The sequence below is a fragment of the Ciconia boyciana genome, chromosome 2 (assembly GCF_034638445.1).
Source record: "Ciconia boyciana chromosome 2, ASM3463844v1, whole genome shotgun sequence".
In the NCBI taxonomy this organism is placed as follows: domain Eukaryota; kingdom Metazoa; phylum Chordata; class Aves; order Ciconiiformes; family Ciconiidae; genus Ciconia; species Ciconia boyciana.
This window is the reverse complement of record NC_132935.1, coordinates 123021432-123039614: the sequence shown is the minus strand read 5'-3', so window position 1 is coordinate 123039614 and position 18183 is coordinate 123021432. Positions and strand designations below refer to the sequence as shown.

General features: G+C 37.6%; 1 protein-coding gene across 1 annotated transcript in view; it reads right to left on the bottom strand.

Annotated features, from left to right (window-relative positions):
- The window catches only part of OSBPL10 (oxysterol binding protein like 10), a 122940-nt gene that overhangs the window by 85767 nt on the left and 18990 nt on the right, over positions 1-18183 (bottom strand). Inside the window, exon 2 of the mRNA XM_072853923.1 lies at positions 1390-1565. Within this exon, the coding sequence (XP_072710024.1) occupies positions 1390-1565 (176 nt within the window). The remainder of the gene's footprint in view (positions 1-1389; positions 1566-18183) is intronic.

The window sequence follows — 18183 nt, the reverse complement described above, 5'->3', positions numbered from 1 at the left end:
AGACAAGCTATCAGTTCCCCAGATACTTAAGTACTTCTGTTTTAATGTAGTTCAACTAAATCTCTCTTTAAACCTGCATTCGCATGCAACTTAAAGACACAAGAATGAAAACCACAATTTCCCCCATACATCTTTAAAAAACAGCTTTAAAAATTATTGAAAAGATTGTCTGCAGTCTACATCAGGTGGCTCCTGTGTAATATTAATAAGTATATTTAGGAGAGAGGTTTGGTTTTGGTTTGGTTTTTTGTTTTGTTTGGGGTTTTTTTAAACAAACCACTACTACAGTAATCCTAATTAAGAATACCGATACAGAGTGGATAATTTCAGTAAATATTTTCTCTTGCTTCCTCTGCTATTAAGTATCTCAATGGTTATTGACTCAGTTTAAAAATAATTTACTGATTTGAATCAAATTCATAGATTTCATTAAAAGCAGCATATTGTAAGTATTTGATAATCTCAAGTGATTGGCAAAGCATGATAATGAAACCACAAGTGTTCATGATTTCTAGCTGTGCATATTCCAAAATATTTTAACAGAAACTCTCCCTGGTTGTTCTTGGGTTTCAGTTCTACATATAAAACAGCAACACACTCTACCACGGGGCAGTCCCGCATGCTCTGTCCTGCTAGCCAACTGATAAACCGTGGTCAGAATAAAACCAACATAATTTTAAACTTTTGACACACTGTATTAAATGTCACTTTTTTTTTATATCCGTTTATTTTCTTATAAACTAGTTTGATAGTAAAGTATCCAGATTAATCAACTATACTGAAAGTACCTTAGAATCAGAATATTGCTTTTATTTTAAAAAGAAAAAAAAAATATTCAAAATTAACTCTTACATACCCTATACTGTCTTTCTTACATTTTGGAGCAGTGAAGGCAAAATTTTATGTTAAAGGTACATTTAATTATTCCAAGGCTGACAAGAACAGAGTATCTTAACAGCCTTTCACTAGCATTTTTCCCTTCTCCGACCCATCAGCAAATTCATTACTGCACATTGTCTGCAGGATGGTGGCAGGGGAGAACAATATTAGAAACGAAATGCTATGCTGTGGACAGCAATGAAAGCAGCTTTTTCTTCCTTCGGAAGCAAACAAGATATACTACACAACCAAAATGCCACAATAACAGCTTATAGAAGGCATCTTAAGGTATCTTCCAGCCCTGAAAGTCTATATGTTGTAAATTCACACATATTTAACTCCAGATTACCGTTCCACTGTATTTTATAATATAGTATGTAACAATATAGCTGTATAACCACTACTTTCTGACAGTATAGGAAAGTAAAAGAGAAATGAGATATGAGAGAAGAGGCACAGAAGCAGGAACGGGAAAGAACAACTCGGCTGGCACTTCAAGCAGCACTGTACCTCTCAACTTATACATCTCTCCATTAGCAGAGTAGACCACCAACATGTGTGGCGCTTCATCACTGGGCGATATTATAGCTCCAGCTAAAGACAAGGTTCCTCGTGGCTTCTGGTTTTTACTTTGTTCATTCACAAAATACTGCAGAATCCCCGTCTCAAAGTCCAGCACAAAGTACCTGTTCAAAGAAATTGCAATCGTATAGTATTTCTGTTAAAGAGTTTTTCACACATTTACTCAAAAAGAGCACAGATTGATCTTAAATCAAGATCATAAACAAACAAATACGGTTAAAGTCATTTTTGTAATAACTCCGTTTTGTCAGGTACTGTTATTTTGATCATTAGGTTTGGTTTTCCAAGGGCATGTGTGAGCTATTATTTTATTCATGGTTCCTTCAGATTAATGGTGAGGTTCACATACAAGACATAAAAGCAAGGAAAGGAGTTTTTAATTGAAGAGGTTCCACTGAAGAAGTATGAGACTGCTTCTTTTGGGTTTTTTTGGCCCCTCCCCTTTTTTTCCATTTATAACCTTGAAAGACATGCTAATTCCCCACAACTAGTCTTTTGAAAAGGTGACACTGTTTTTGCAGAGGGATGAGCACAATTAAAGATACCATGGTATTTTCATCTTTGTGATAATATTTCACATACAGATGTTAGGTGTAATTTTGAAAACTGGCCAAGGGAATTGAACATTCAGTTCCCGGTAAGTACTAGGTAGGAAGTATGCACACCCACGCATGAGAAAAAAATTAGGAGGAGAAAGAAGTAAAATTGAAATTCTATTTGGTCATTCTGCTAACAAATTCTAACAAGGAAAAAAACATTTTTACTGCTGATCATATATTTAGGATCAGGAAATACTCAGTCAGTGAAAATCCAGTAAACACAAAGATTTAAAAAAAAAAAAAAAAGTTATTCAGAAGCATAGTACATTGAGGAAAAAGAGGAAGGGAAACATAGATGGGTGGAGAGGAAAGGAAGAGCGAGAGTAGTAAGTCTGCCTGAAAACTTTTCCAGGACTTTATTTTCACATGTAAGTGACAGAACAGATGGACTAAAGAAATAAATCATAAATGGAAGGTACTGAGTTTGATGATGATCTAATTCCTAAATTGGTTATTCTTGGATTGGTTTTGCAGGATTCTGAGGAAAGCCTCAGGAAGTTGAAACAGAGAAAGAAAATGCTTTATATAATAAAACCAGAATACATTTAGAAATAAATGGATTCAAAATAAAGCAGAGTTCTTACTGATATTTAAACTTACTAAGCCAAGTAACATTTCTTGTTTGCAGGACACTAAAATTTTGCTCCAGTATAGCTCTGTGGGGCCAGAAAGGGGCAATGGGCTCCTCTCACTAAAGACAAAACAACCTTCCCTTCCCTACTTCAGCCTTCATTCACTCAGTTTGGATGAACACAAGCCATTCCACAATAAACCAACTGCTAGGACTGCAAGATCATACAAACAAAAATAAACTAACTGCATTGTTCAAGTGCACTAAATGAAAGTGAAGATGTTTCGAACTTAGTGTGTCAGTCTCAAGAGTAGGAAACAAACTTCCCCCCCCCCCAACCTCTTTCACAACAGCACAGATCTTAAATTCCATTTCCCTGTGGAAATAATGTACGCTATTACACAAAACAACTATTTAACACTTTAACTCTTTGCCAAGAGAAGATATCAACTTCTTGGCTCACATGAAGGACAGTTTGCTATGACTCGCAACAGACTAGAGTGAAGATGACACAAATGCAGGTTACCTGCTCAGTTTCTACTAAAAAAACAGCCCTAACAAACTGGCTAATATCACTAACATGGGCATTTGGAATGCATATTATTTCCTATTGTTCCTCTAGATATGATTAGCATAGGTCATATGAATTTGTGTACAATATTTCAGAAACTGTGATTATTCAGACTTCTGTAGCTTTGTATAGCCCAAATTTGCTCAAGTTACTAGTCTGTTTTGAAAGTGACATTTTGTCTTAGCCCTTTTTCAGTACCTCCATATGCAGAACACCTTTAACTTTTCCCATCACAGAACACTTCCAGGATTGTCTTCACAGCTTGTTGAGGTTCTTGGTGTTCTTGCACTGATCTCTTTATTCAAGCTACATATGCCTGGACATGATGCAAGGAATCACTGCCTAAGATTTACAGAACTCCAGACATTTTGCTTGGGCAACCTTCCTTTGCCACATTTATGCATAACTCTACTGCCACCGCCTCCACACCAGAACAAAGATCAAATTCTTTTTAAATTATTCACAGATTAACATCCCCTGTCCCAAATAATTTTAAGCTAGTGCATCACTAACCCTTACTTCTGCCCTGACTCCATCTCTCATCTCCCATTAAGTGCCTCTGCATTCCTTCCCTCACTAAACAAATGGAAAGCCTCCCTTTTGTAATCATGGAATGCATCTCTTCATCACCTCTCTACAGAGTTTACCTTCACCACAAAAAAAAGACTAGAGATGGCAAGCTGAATGCCAACCACCACAATGTTTTCAATAGCAGTGTTAAAAATAAGAAGGCCCTAAATGGAAAGTGCCAAAATTTCAGAAGATTACCTTACTGACTTGTATTACACCAGTCCATAACCTTCCTATTTGTTTGACTTTTAAATGATTTTACAATACTGCTCTCCCATCTACAAAACATTTTTTCTCTTCAGGTTGCTTAGTGAGGAGAGATGATGCACTTAACTGCAAGTGAAAAGAGCAAAATTGGAAAACATTAAAAAAAAAGTGAGACCTGCACATTCCATAGTAAATTTTCATTTTGCTCAGTCTTCCTTGTCCATTTTAGGAATATCTGTAACATATTCCGGAGAAAAAGCAGAGCACTAGACAGAAGTCATGCCGTGCCCCTGAGAAAATTATAGAGTAGTTTGACCCTAGAGCAGGTGTTTCTCTCCATCCAACTGACAAGTTTTCAGCAATCTCTTTGGGTTTAGCAAACAAGTCTAGGCTTTATATGTAGCAATGTCCATTCTGAGCCTGTGCCATACTTATTATAATTTCATGGTCCTTTTATTGTTCAGGTACAAATCACTTATTTCAGCTTTTGTTATCAGGCCATCTTTTATCGATTACTACCTTGGAAGTCATCATTGTGGTTACTGCAGTACAGCTCTACAATTAAGAAAAGGAGGAACAACAGGAAAAAAAAAAAGGCAAGAAAAATTATCTTTCCTTCTATCAAGACCAAAGGATTTGGGGAAAAAAAGTTCTTCTGAGTCTACTAAAACAGAATCTATTAAGTTACATAAACACTATGAGCACTTCAACTCAGAAACTTTTGCATGCTAGACCAGCAAAGCACTCCCAGAATGACTGTAAGCTCCATAAAGATGTGCTTTGCATTGCCATAAAGCTACCCCAGGGACGGAAACCAGCCATTCGAGTACAGAATACACCTTTATCAGCATAATAACATCCGAGAGCAGCAACTTCTGCAAATCCACATATGCAGAGAAAGCATCCTTCCACATCCTTGTCATCACAGCTACAGCAGTGGTGTTAACTTGACCTTCTAGCCAACCATGATCTATTTTATGTACAGTCTCAGAAAAACAGAACGTTATCATTGGCCTTGTACCTTCAGTTTTCAGTACTTGTGATGACGTCTTAGCTGCCTGTAAAAGCATGCAGCATGTTTCCAGTACAACTCAAGCAGTAATCTTTAAGAAAGAAAAAAGTAACCAGTTCTCACAAGCCTCCACATCACCCGGTTCAAGTATGCTGCCTTCTTTGTTGTCCCAGATCAATCAGTTTTTATCTCTGCCAACTTTGAAAGTCATAAGAGAAAAGATAATTATCTACAGAAACCTAAGTCCCAAGTGGCCAATAAAAACTGGTCGGGTCAACAAAATAGCTTTCCTGTGACTTTGGAGAGCTCAAGAACTTTTCACAGTCATCCTGACCATGACACTGTTCATCTCACACAGAACCAAGTATTTGCTTTTCAAGAGTTATGGTTTGATGAGCAACTCCCCTCTTCACCTTTCACACAGTGGTATCACAGAAAAAGATAGACAGGAGTAAACTGCACAGGCAACTATAATCTCACAAGAGAAGCAGGGGGATAATGCACTTTGAAAACTGCTAAAAGGATAGGAAAAGCCAGGAGAAGGAATAAGGAATTCAGTGCCAAATCAAGCAGAGCAAGACTTCATACAAAGGAGGCAGGGGGCGAGGGAGGAATAGAAAGAGATAGAAGAAACAGAAGCAGCTTTCAAAAACATTTTCTTGCATCACAGATCAAGTGATGACCCAGTTCAGACCACCACAAAAACGCAGAAGAAATGGAGACCAGATTCTTTCATTAACTGAGAATGGAAAAGCATTATATATATAAAGCAGAACAGAAGTAAGAGAATAGTACGTGTCCCATTTTAGAAGCCCCATGTAACTGTATCAAAAGGACAGGGATATCTTTTAAATGTTAACTTTTAAAAGAAGTCATTTGTTCCGCACACCAGGGAAATAACAGCTCTAACCTCTCTAGAACTGATTAATCTTGCCACCTTATCCTGTATTTCTCCACTGGCCTTGCTCACAGAGCACGCATTTACCCATGATGTTGTATTTCCGTAATTTACAGATTAGCATTGATGAAAACTAACATACTCTTTAGAGAACGGTCAGGTAGGAGGTAGCAGAGTCAAGTTATGTCGTACTAGACATACAAACAATTAATGCTATACAGAAACAATGAAATAACTGTTACTGACAGACATTTCCAAAAGACAGCTAAATTCTTCTGTTATTCCAAGATTGGACAAAAATCATCATTTTGGGGGATTTTTTAATTAATATTCATTAAAAGAGTCCATCTAATGGTAAGCTAGAAAACTACCGCTTGAACACATTTTAAGCAGTATTAACTGCTTAAGCACTGTCCAAAGTAGACACATAAAATTACAGGCAAGAAAAAGCAGGCCATTTCACAAAAGAAAAGACTTGGCCAATAGATTTCTCACTTTAAAGTCAAATCGGTCCAGAGAATACAGGCTTCCTGCACCTCTGGCCCAGCCTCCTCAAGCTCCTGGAATTTACCAGGATACTCCCCTCTGCCATTGCAACCAAATGCAGATACATTACCAACTGATATCAATTACAAGACAAAACATTCAGCCACAATCAGCAAACTAAAATTTTATTGCTGTTCTATCAAGTTTTAAACAAAACAAAAAAAAACAAACCACAAAACAGTCTAACACTATCAGAATTTTTTTAAAGTTATTAATGAGTTTGTCAATATGGCCTGATGACACTTTATTTCTATTTTACTTGCTATTTTTCAAAATCAGCGTGCTCTCAGAATAAATCCAAAGTCTCATAAATTCTGTAACTCTCTATCTTAATTAAACACTCATCATGTTTCATTCCTATCCCCTTTATCCACTCACCTTGACAGCCATTTAAAAAAAAAAAAAAAAAGTAAAACAGAACAAGTATGACATTTTAGAAAGCATAACTATATTGCCTTGCGAATTTTTCGAGGGGAAGAGAGAGACTCAAACACTGTAGCAATAACCTATTTCAACTGGATTTTGCATTCACTGATATGAGCATTCATTATAGTAATAATTATAATATATTAATATTATAATTATATAATATTATAGTAATTTATTATTAGTTCCCCACTCAAGAAGAATTTAAGAAAAAGCAATGACTATGGTTTAAAAAGTGATAAAAGGCTGGTGGTATAGTAGGAGATGAAAATGGTCTACAATCAGAGCCTGTCAACAGGGAATAGCAGCTATACAGGTCTTCCATGAGAAAACTTGACATTTCCAACACTATCCCAGTTTGAGGCAATAAAAAAAAATAATGTAAAAAATTTTAAAAAGACACCCAAAAATATCAGAAGCACATGATAGGAACATTTCCCATGTAATTTGCTCACCTCACTGAATTTAAGAATTTTCATTTTCCCATTTCCAGTCAAATTAAGCATTTCCATATTCTCCAGTGGAAATGCATACTTTCAAAAAAAAAAAAAACAAATCAAAATATTTCTAGGCATTTCAACATTCAGTTGCATATCCATAACATGGTGCACCACTCATTGAGGCTGTCACTTGGATGAAAGTCTGCAATGCACCCAAAGGTATGTTCCCAGCAGAAAAAACACCTCTTAAAATGACTTTTCTTTTCTCCCCTTATTCTGAACACATCTCAGATACCAACCATCTGAAAATAAGTTTTCACTACTCTGTAATCCCAATAAGTTTTCAAGGTAGGACTGCCAAATCTTTCCATTGTTGAATGTATTCCTAGTTATTTGAATTCTCCCCACACCCTTCTTCTTCCCCAGTTAAGTCAGTTTTCTGGACCAGATTTTGTACAACTTCCAGTTTGAATTCATAATGTGATAGAGGTTTTTTTATATGAAGATTTTTGCAACTGGACAACTGCTATCCCAGTCAAATCTTCAATTACAGACTCAATCTGCTAAAAAAAAAGCCACCTCTTTTGGAAAGCAGAATTGTATTAATTACTTCCTTGGGTTCATAAACTAGCCTACATTGGAATCCATGCTTCATAGTTGGACTGTGTCTAATCCCAGAGCTCATCTGTTTAAAATTGGTATGGATGCCCGAATACTGCACAGCAGCACAGACAAATCCTTTGACTAAGGACAAAATCTTCCATAATCTCCAAACAATAAAATGGTTTTCATTATAGGATGACCTAACACAGCAACTACTTCTGGATGGAGAGGCATGCTGGGTTTCTACAGCAGGCTAGCCTTGGTTTCAGCTTTTTGGAGATTTTTTTCCCAGTTATTTTGTCATTGATGGACAGAGGAGCTTTTCTCTCTAAACACTTTAGCTCTTCCACAGACACCTTTTCTCCTAAACTGGTCTCACAATACATACTTTATGATCTATTTTTTATTTTGCTTTAACCATAAAAATGCAAATTGTCCAGATAAAATACATTGATTTGAAACAGCACAGTCTTCACTCTGATTTAAAACCCTGATAGGCAAGGTCACCTTCCCTATCATATTAGAAAAGTAACAATTCATATATTTCCCCTCCTCAGACTGCTGAATTTATTATTCCAGACAATGTAACAAATATGACACTCCACCACGTTTCAGCATCATATTAGCTCAAGAACAGAAGCTCATCAACAGAAGAATGTCAGTACCTTCTCCTTCTACCACTTTGCTCTCAACATTTCTGAGTTTCCAAACACGTGTTTTCCTTTCACTCCATTCCAATTTTCGTCCAGTCACTGCCAGAGCATGTTCTTCAGTGATTCTATAATCCTCAAAAAGAGGACATTTTCAAGAACAAGGAACCAAACTATTCTATAATTCTCTTTTTTTTTTTTTTAAATGTAGTTAAAAAAACTAGATAAGAATTATAGGATAGAAAGTAAATGAGTGTGTCAAAGAAAAGCAAAGTTTATGGTTCCAGTAACTGAACAAGATGTCACATAAAAATATTTCATTTTTAGGAAACTGTATCTTATTAGGCAATCTTGGAGACAACATTTATGCAACTGCTTAATTCTTTTTTCCCCTTTTACCTTGAGCCATAACATTAATGGAATTATTCATGCCAATAAAGACAAAGTATGGCATACACATTTGACAGTCAAGGACTTTATTATTAAAAATAATCTCTAAAGTTGTCATTTAAAGACAGGTGGTTGGGAGAACATGCTTACATTTCAGTAACTGTTTAACATCCTTTATGCATTGAGGTTCCTCAGTTTGTCATTTTCTAACATAAGAAAACGTAAGAACCGCAGTACTCATTAAAAGCTTTACTGACTTTGAGCATCTCTGAATGAAAACTGGATTTTTGAAACAGTAATTTCTCTGCATTATTATAATTGCATATCAGTCAAGCTGAACTACAATTTGCTGAATACTTTTAGAAGTGTTCCACATCTAAAATGGAGATAAGAAACAGAGGAAGTATTATCCACAGCTAATAGATGGACTGCTTGTTTCTGATCATCATGCCCTTCATGATTTTAACATCCACAGAACTCTCACACAAATAAAATCTTAAGAGAAATCTCCTTTCCTGTTTTGTCAAGTCCCAGTCAATCTTTAAGTTTACAAGCAAGCCCGCTTTTTGAACCAAAACATCACTTCTTTCTCAGCATCTGCAGAAGTTACAATTGCTACTGACCAGCTCATCAGTTCATCAACTTCTGCCTGCCGTCTGAAATTCTATCTAGTTAGCAAAAGACAGGCTGCCCAAATTTTATTTAAGTAAAAAGAGACTACGGTAAGGATCAATATTAATATTAGTTTTCTAATTTCAAATGGAGTTGCTTAGAGGTTGCTTTTTAGGACTGAGGGAGGAAAAATAGGCTTAAAAATAATGCATCCATTTTTACCCATCAGGCTTAGAATTCATACACATTTGTGGAAAAGTACACTCATCATACTAATCTATGCTTTAGCACAACATGGCCACATTGAGGGGTAACAATTGCAATTTAGGGGCAAACACATAAAAAAAAAGGTACACAGTTGAGGTTGATAACCATAAACAGCACTTATCACTCACAGTCCACCAAACTGGCTGGCTGCCCAAAGCTACTTTGTGTCATTTAGTAGTCCTTGCCACCTTCCTTTTTATTTGCTCTAAATTCACTACTACTTAATAATTAAGCAGACTCTGATTTTTGTATTGCGGATCAGAGAGAAAAGGCTAGCAGTGACATAATCGGGGGAATAAATGGGCTGGTGCAATCTTAATTCTCACAACGTTATTATCCAGCTCAATTCAGGTCACAGATTAAAAACAGAGCTTCCAGATAGGAAAATACATTTTCCTTCGCAAGAAAAACAACAAAGATCTAAAACAAAACAAGAACAGAGTACTTCTATGTAACTTCTAATAATCTGCATGTAATGAAAAACCTTAAGCTTTAGAAAGACACACTGCCACGTGATTCTAAAACAAGATACAGGAAACGTACAAGAGACAACTAGTTAAACACACCAACTCCATTCCCCATCTGAGGGAAAGGCAGTGCTCTGTATGACACAAGATTCTGCTGCTAAATTGGTTCTCACCGAAGCCAGGCCCGCAGGATAATCAATTTGCAGTCACTTGGGCACCAAAATGAAGGAAGCCGACTGGCTTATCCTCTCTCAATCCCACCTTTCCACCTTATCCAGGAGCAAGACTTTGCTCCTTCGAGAAAGTAAAATTACAAAGACCTACTTTGGAGCCTGATTCTCTGCTCCAAGTCTTTATGCAGTATTGGTCTGTCCCAACTAGCAAAAAAACCCCCACCAATAAACAAGGCAGCTCTCGGAAATCAAGCTCTTAATTTTCTTCTGTCTTCCCAAAATCTAGCTGAAGTAGGTTTTACGTTAAGATGTTTAGATTTCACCTAGTCATCCCAAGAAGATGCAAAGGAGTAGAATGCAAGTACTTTGCTTAGTCAAGGAATATTCTAGTTGGAAAGTACCTTAAGTCTATCCAAAGAAACAACTGTTAGGAGGACCTATAAGCAAACTAGGTGAGAAGTAGTAAATAAATAAGAAAAAACTGACTCATTTGCTTTCATTACCGTAACAAATCACCTACAAAAAAAATAACTAAACATGGGGGGGGGGATAACTAAAAATTGGAAAAAAAAATCTAAGTTTCTTCCCCAAAACAAAGAAAATACACATATAAAATGAGACATTCAATTACATCTAGCTTGTGACAGCAGCTTTTCCATATTAATATTTGTAATTCTCTCTACTCACATTAGCAGTTGTCAAAACTGCTGCTGAGCAAACAGCTGCATCACCGCAAAGTTTTAAACATCTCCCAAAACTATGCCAGCCATGCCAGGAATATTATTGCCTATTCTTTTCTGTAACAAAAAAACACACCAAAATTGTAAGTGGTACAGAAATATTTGACCTTCCATAAAAACATGTCACTTTTTTGCTTGACGCTTTCTGCAACGAGTTCTGCAAGATTTGACAGGTTTGGCAAGCACACTTCACATCAAAAATTGCCTAGTGCCTCGCATCAACTCATTTTCACAAAGTACTTACAAAATACCGTACGAAATAAACAGTTTAGAAGATGGCGCAACATACCAAAAATACAACTCTCCAACAAGCCGAATAACAAATTCAGGAAGCCTGAAATGCTGAACCAAAGGTTCTACCACATACATTAAACACACTAATAAAATGTAAGCATCTCACAGACCTATCTGAAGGAAAGTAATCAAAAAGAAGACAGCACTGCATGCAGCCACTGTGAACACAGCTGCTCATAGCACTAATGAGTCCAAGAGTGACTGACACTATTATATATTATTCTTTCAACAGTCTCTACTTTACATAGGGACATGCACATACACACACAGAACACATTTCCAGGAAGGTCATATATGAAGACAGATGAATAATGAAGTGAGATTTGACCAAGGGCAGTATTTTACAGAGATTTCTGTCTGCTACTTGCCACATTCTGCAGGAGACTTCACAGACTGAAAAGAGAAGATGTGACCTTAGCTTGGTCTTCCTGGTACTTGCTGTTACAACATCCATAAATGAATCAAATATATCCATTTGACAGCCTGGTTCTCATGCAACATAATGAGAGCGCAGCAAATTCAGTCACCTAGTACAATGCCCCCACAACACACACTCACAGGGAGCCTGGAATTGCTGGTTTTGTATCAGCACTACCATGCAAGAGAGTTTAAAGAAGCCACATCCCATTGAATTTGTGTGAGTCACGTCTAAATCACAATTTTATCTCAAAATACTATCATCCATAATCCAAATTCTCTAAAATTTGCAGCTACTAAATTTTGGCAATCCCAAACATACACACACACCCCAAAAGAAGATGCTGAACAAAAAAGATCTATTCAATTGAAATACCCCCACACCCCTCTCCTTCACCTTCGGCAACTAGAGCCTGCCCTCTGAACTACATTAAGAGACAGATACTATTACTAGAAGGACAGAAAATACAGGAAGGAAGCAGCAAACCCTCACACACACACGCCCTATGTCTACTACACAGTATCTTCCACTGTCCCCATGCTAAACTTTCCTATCACTTCCCTCTTATGGTGTACCAATGATGAATCAAACCTTACTTGCAGAGGTAAAGTTGGTTTACGTTTCTCTGACTTGTGCCTCCCAATCCTTCCTCTCTCCTCTCTAACAACTTGTATTCCTCACTGGTAAGAATTAACCCTAACTCAATCCAGCACTACTGTCATTGGATATTATGTCCCATCTAGGGGAGGCACCTTCATACATCAAACGTGCAGATTTTTAGAGCTCTCTCTTGCTGCCAAGAATTACAGACTGTATACAGAAAAACATTCAGCTATGAGACAACCAATATGAGCCTGCGTTTTTATGCCAGAACTGATGTTAGTTAGGATTTCACCTGGACATAAAATATTTTCAGGGACTGAAATATTAATGAAACAAATAACAAAGGCACAGAGAGTGACCCTGAACAACAGCACAAACACTGAAGCTGAGGAAGAGACAACTGCTGGATGATAAACCAAGGGATGGCCCAAACACCTTCAGGTGGGAATATTAGGCAAACTATTCAGGAAATCAGACCACAAAACAGACTGCAAATAGAAGTAGCTCAAATTACAAGACTACTCTAGCTTCAATTAGAGTAGCTGTAGAGTAGTTCAGCTACTTTAAGTGCTGCTTTTTGCTCAATTTAACAATGAGAGAACGGAAATTAGAAATATCATTCAAGTCATATCTTGAGCCAATTACACAGACAAAAGGAGTCTGTTATCTCAGCCCGAAGTATTTGGGCTGCATGTCTCCAAGTTAAAAGCCAGGGAAATTATCTATGTAGGTGAACCCTAAGGAGTCTGTTCCTCACAGGTGAATATGGTCCCATGCACAACAGTAACAGTCTGTAGTGGTAAGTCAGGGAACTTCAGGGAGTTGACCTGCATACAAATAAAAAGGAGTAAATGTCAATGCAAGCAAATAGGCTGCTGGAGTTCTTTCCAATTCATTTTTACTGCTTACCAGAAACCAAGGTTGCTTTAAGACAGACCGTAAAGACAGACCCAAAGTCACAGGAAAGGTATCTTAAGTCATACAACTGAATTGTAAATTCTATGCTATAAAATCTGCACTATTTTGTATATAGTAATTACTGAACAAAATAGCTAAATCACTGAACTGTCTTCACTGTTACTTAGCTCTTCCCTCATTTTTAATTCTTAAACATGAAATATAAAAGGTTAGATAGGATTCATAAACTCTCAATAAAAAGATGTTACCAACCTAAAAGTTTTCCATAGAAAGATGTTGCTGAAAATTAATTAGAGCAGTCACACATGTCATGGTTTATGGAGACAGAACCTCAGTTTTATTATGAACGCTTTGCTGCCAACAAGTGAGGGACAATTTACAGAGGAAATGAAGTGGAGGGATGAAGGAGTAGACAAGCAGAACAGTTTGGCAGCAGGACGTGCCAAAAGGTTTTCAGTAAATTTACCTAAAACTAAGTAAATAGAAATCTGAAGAATCATGACACTACAGTCAAGAATAAAGCACTCTACTAGCTAGACTTCCAACCACCAGAGCAAAACACCCTCCTGCACTGGACTATATGTACTATAGGCTAATTATTAGGTTAGTGAAGATTGTGGTTTTTTCCTACTTCTCACCAAAACTAATTCATCAACATCTTGAATATATCCTTAAAGAAAATAATTAGTTGGTTACTTCTTCCAAGGCTTATTAGGTGACCAACAGAAAAGCCAACATCAGACCACACTTTGACACCACATTCATATCATTCTCTTACACTACACAGAGCATTTCGATAGACTAAGCAAGCACATACTGGAAGCAGCAAAGATGTAACTGGAGTACTTCGAAGCTAGAGTACTTAACAAGAAAAATATCAACACCCAATATATACTTAGTTTAAGATTTTTTTCATCTCTTTTGGACAAGTTAATTTTCTGCCATTTTAGTGAGCTGAATTCCATTACTATGTGATCAACAGGACATCAGTGTCATGGCAAAGTAAGAGGGAGTGAGGAGCAGTGAGGAACATGCAAGGAGTTTGCCCCCCTTTTGTTGACAATATGCTCTTAATTCAGTTCAAGAAACCTCATTAAACCATACCCTCTGAGGGCTATTTAAATGACATAGCGCTTTATTGTATTTATCAGCAGGGATAAAACTGTAGAGAATAATTCTGATGCTTCTGCTATTCTCATTTGGTCTTTTCTATTTCCAACACTACTAAGTATCGTAAGTGACGGTGTATGGTCTGAGGTTTGGGGTTTTATTTTTCAATTACAGAGGAATAACCATAGTACTATTTTTTCCTATTCATTTCTCTTATACCATATTCTTGACTCCTGTCTTACACTTGCTAATATAAAAACCTATGTATATGGAAAAAGTAAACCTGCAAGTGAAAATGCAAATCTACTATATGCTGTACATTCAACACTCTCAGGCATGCTGTGTACAGATTTAGTTATATCACTCCTGCTATGCTTAAAGGTGACCAGCAGGCAGAAAAAGCACCACCTTTGTCCTTTGCGATGTATGAGACACACCTAGGATGCTCTCCTCTGGTCATATCAGCCTTGAGATATTAGTTCCAGCTTTCCCTAGTCTTCCTGGAAGAGTAATGTGCCAGAAACACTACCACAAGATAATAAATAAAAATAAACAAAAATCCATTCATGAAGAGCAAGCAGGGAAATATTCAAAAGTACAAAGGAATCTAAATGAGTCTGTAAAGGCATTCCATCTTCTGTGTGTGCTTTCTCAGAACATATTTTTGCATTCCAAATCTTGAAAAACTTCCGACAGGTACCATTTAAAAATATTAAAACATTTATTACTGAGTACCTGCAGGCTCCAAATCACAAGTGCCACTAATGCATGCTGTGGCAGGAGAAAATGTTATGTCTTCCCATTGTCCGCTCCCCTCCACTTCATTGCCAGCGATCATCAACCCTGCAGAGCAGCAACCAACCAACCCTAACAAAGTCCTGTGCTCAGTGCAACTAAAACTGATGGACTGATGGCAGGTGATAGTGTATCACTATGCCCCACTACGAACAACAGCAGCTGATGGAACTGACTCACAACCTCTACTACAATGGTTAAATGAGTGAGGAAGAAGCATGAGTGGTAAACAAGTGATCAGAAACAGGCCTCAGTTAATACTTAACTGAGACAAATGATCACTTCCCTCTCCCTCAGAAACTGGTGTGCTAGGCTTACTGCCAAGTGTGGGTTACATTTACATATCTTAGATTTTCTTCACAAAACACTGCTCAGTTAACCTCACCTCATGTCTACAGCGCAGCTGGTTGTAAAACCTCATCCAAACTTAGGGCTCACCACCACTCCTCTTCCCTCCTTCCTCCCCTGCTGCATGGTCACAACCCATCCCTTGGGTCCTCTCTAGTGCTCATCAAACTCAGTGGGAACTAATTCAATTTGCTAAACCAGGGGAAAAAATATAGAAGGAACAGACAGGTGGGAGAGGGTCTCCCCCATTCAGCAGTAAGAAGGTGAAACAGTGTCTCATCTTCTGGTCTCATGAAAGCAGTTGGTACAAGCTACCACGAAAGCAAAGGAGGTTGTTTCAGACATCATCTACCAGGTCAACCCAAACCACAAAATACATTCATGCTAATTATATCATAGAATCATTAAGGTTGGAAAAGACCTCTAAGATCATCTAGTCCAACCATCAACCCACCACCTCCATGCCTACTAAACCGTGTCCTGAAGTGCCACGTCTACACGTTTTTTGAACTCCTCCAGGGATGGTGACTCCACCACCTCTCTGGGAAGCCTGTTCCAATGTTTGGAAGACAACAGCAGACAACAACTGGCATATGCAAAATAATTTGTAACTAATAAATCATTATAAAAGCCTGCAAAGAGACATAAACCATGTTCATTTTTTCCTCTTAACTATGCAGTAACTTTTAAATTTTCTTCTCCTTAATCTCCTTTTCCAACATTGTTACTTGGAAGAAAGCCAGAGATATTTAATTCTGTGCAAGTTACTGATATGAGACTCTAAAGAACACGACATTCCCCTGGAAGCTAAAACCCTTCCAAAAATTATATTTAACCTGATTTACATTTGATGCATTTCCATGGATGAAGACTTAGGAAATCAGCACAGACATCCTCTTATAATTGTTTACATTCTATGTGAACAATTCAATTCCAGAACTACTTTGTTGAAGAAAATACATAAAGTAGCTCTAGTATTTCTCAATACATACAGTTCCTTTATGATCACTAAATTAAAATGGGGGAAAAAAAAGTTAAACATTAGATACGAGTCCTTTAATCTCTAAATCACTTACTTTTAGATAGAAATGCAATGTCTTGCATGTTTACACCACTGTGCACAGCAATGGTGCAAAATAAACAGCAACTGTTCCCCCAAAATCTTAGTAAATTGTTACATCAACATAATTGGGCAAAGTGAAAAAAGCTGCCCTTAGAAAGCACAAGTGAAAATCAGTTGTAATTTCTCACTCTCCCTCCTCAAGGAAGAACTCTGATTTGCACTTTAAAAACTTAGTTCAGCTGAACTAGCCTTGCCTTATTTGGTGTCACATCAGAACTACTGCTCTGTCATCTTCATTTCTTTGTTCCCATCACTGGCCAGTAGCGGTACTCAGCACCGCATCCCAGTATAGCCTATACAATAAGAGTTGTAGTTAGCTAAAGAATAACACAGCCAGATCAGTCTTTGGGTAGAAGAGGAACTTTGCAGAGTCATCCATCCAGTGGGAAAGAGACGCATTTCCTCCACAGCTACGAGCATTACATGGAAACCAGTGGCCAGTATTTTCAGATGTAGGTCTGTGACGGATACACTCGACCCCCAGCCGTACTTTGGTTCAGGCTGACTAAGGAGCAACAGGCCTCACACCCAGTGGTGAACCTGCAAGCTGGAAGATCCTGGCTCACATACAAGGGAGTGAAGGTGCCTCGGGAAAATATTTCAAAAGGTGGTTTCAAAACCCAAAAATGCAAGATAATCAAAGTACAGAACAAGATACCAGAGCTAAAACAAAGACATCTGTTTGTCTCTACTACTGACTAGAAGCCAACTACTTCACTCTATAAATATTACCATCAGGATGGGCCCAACTGGAGCTCTCCCTGAACTGGACTGCACACCAGGTGACTCTCCTCTTGAGCAGGGATACCTCTCAAGGTTTGAGATTCCTTACCTGTGACTAAGAGATCCTTCCTTACCCAAGGCGGAGAGATCCCTTACCCATGACAGATCCTCGGTAAGTGACTGATAGCATGCAGAATTAATACTAATGAAACATTACTAATCCATGTAGCTACTCAATATTATTATAAACATTGTATAGAGAATTCCATCAGACATAAACCATTGTCCAAGTCCAAGACTAAGACTGGACCTAGCTGCACCTAGGCTCCATAAGGAGATCAGAAAGCAAAGGGGTCCACTCTGAACCTCGTCACCCAACAGGAGGGTCTTCCTTACTCTTTGCGTCTCCAGTCTCTGTGTGAATCATTCTAACCCAATTTTCCTTTGTATGTTTCTTCCATGCAGTAATTGATAAGTTGAACCTTGCCACCAAACTTATTGAACTTTGTTAAACCACTGTTAAACTTTGTTAAATTCCATTTAATTTATTGAACTCTGTCAAATTATTATTTTACCTCAATAAAACATATTGCTGCTCCTCTTGAGTGAGGTGCATTCCACTCATCCACAACACAGTCACACGCATTA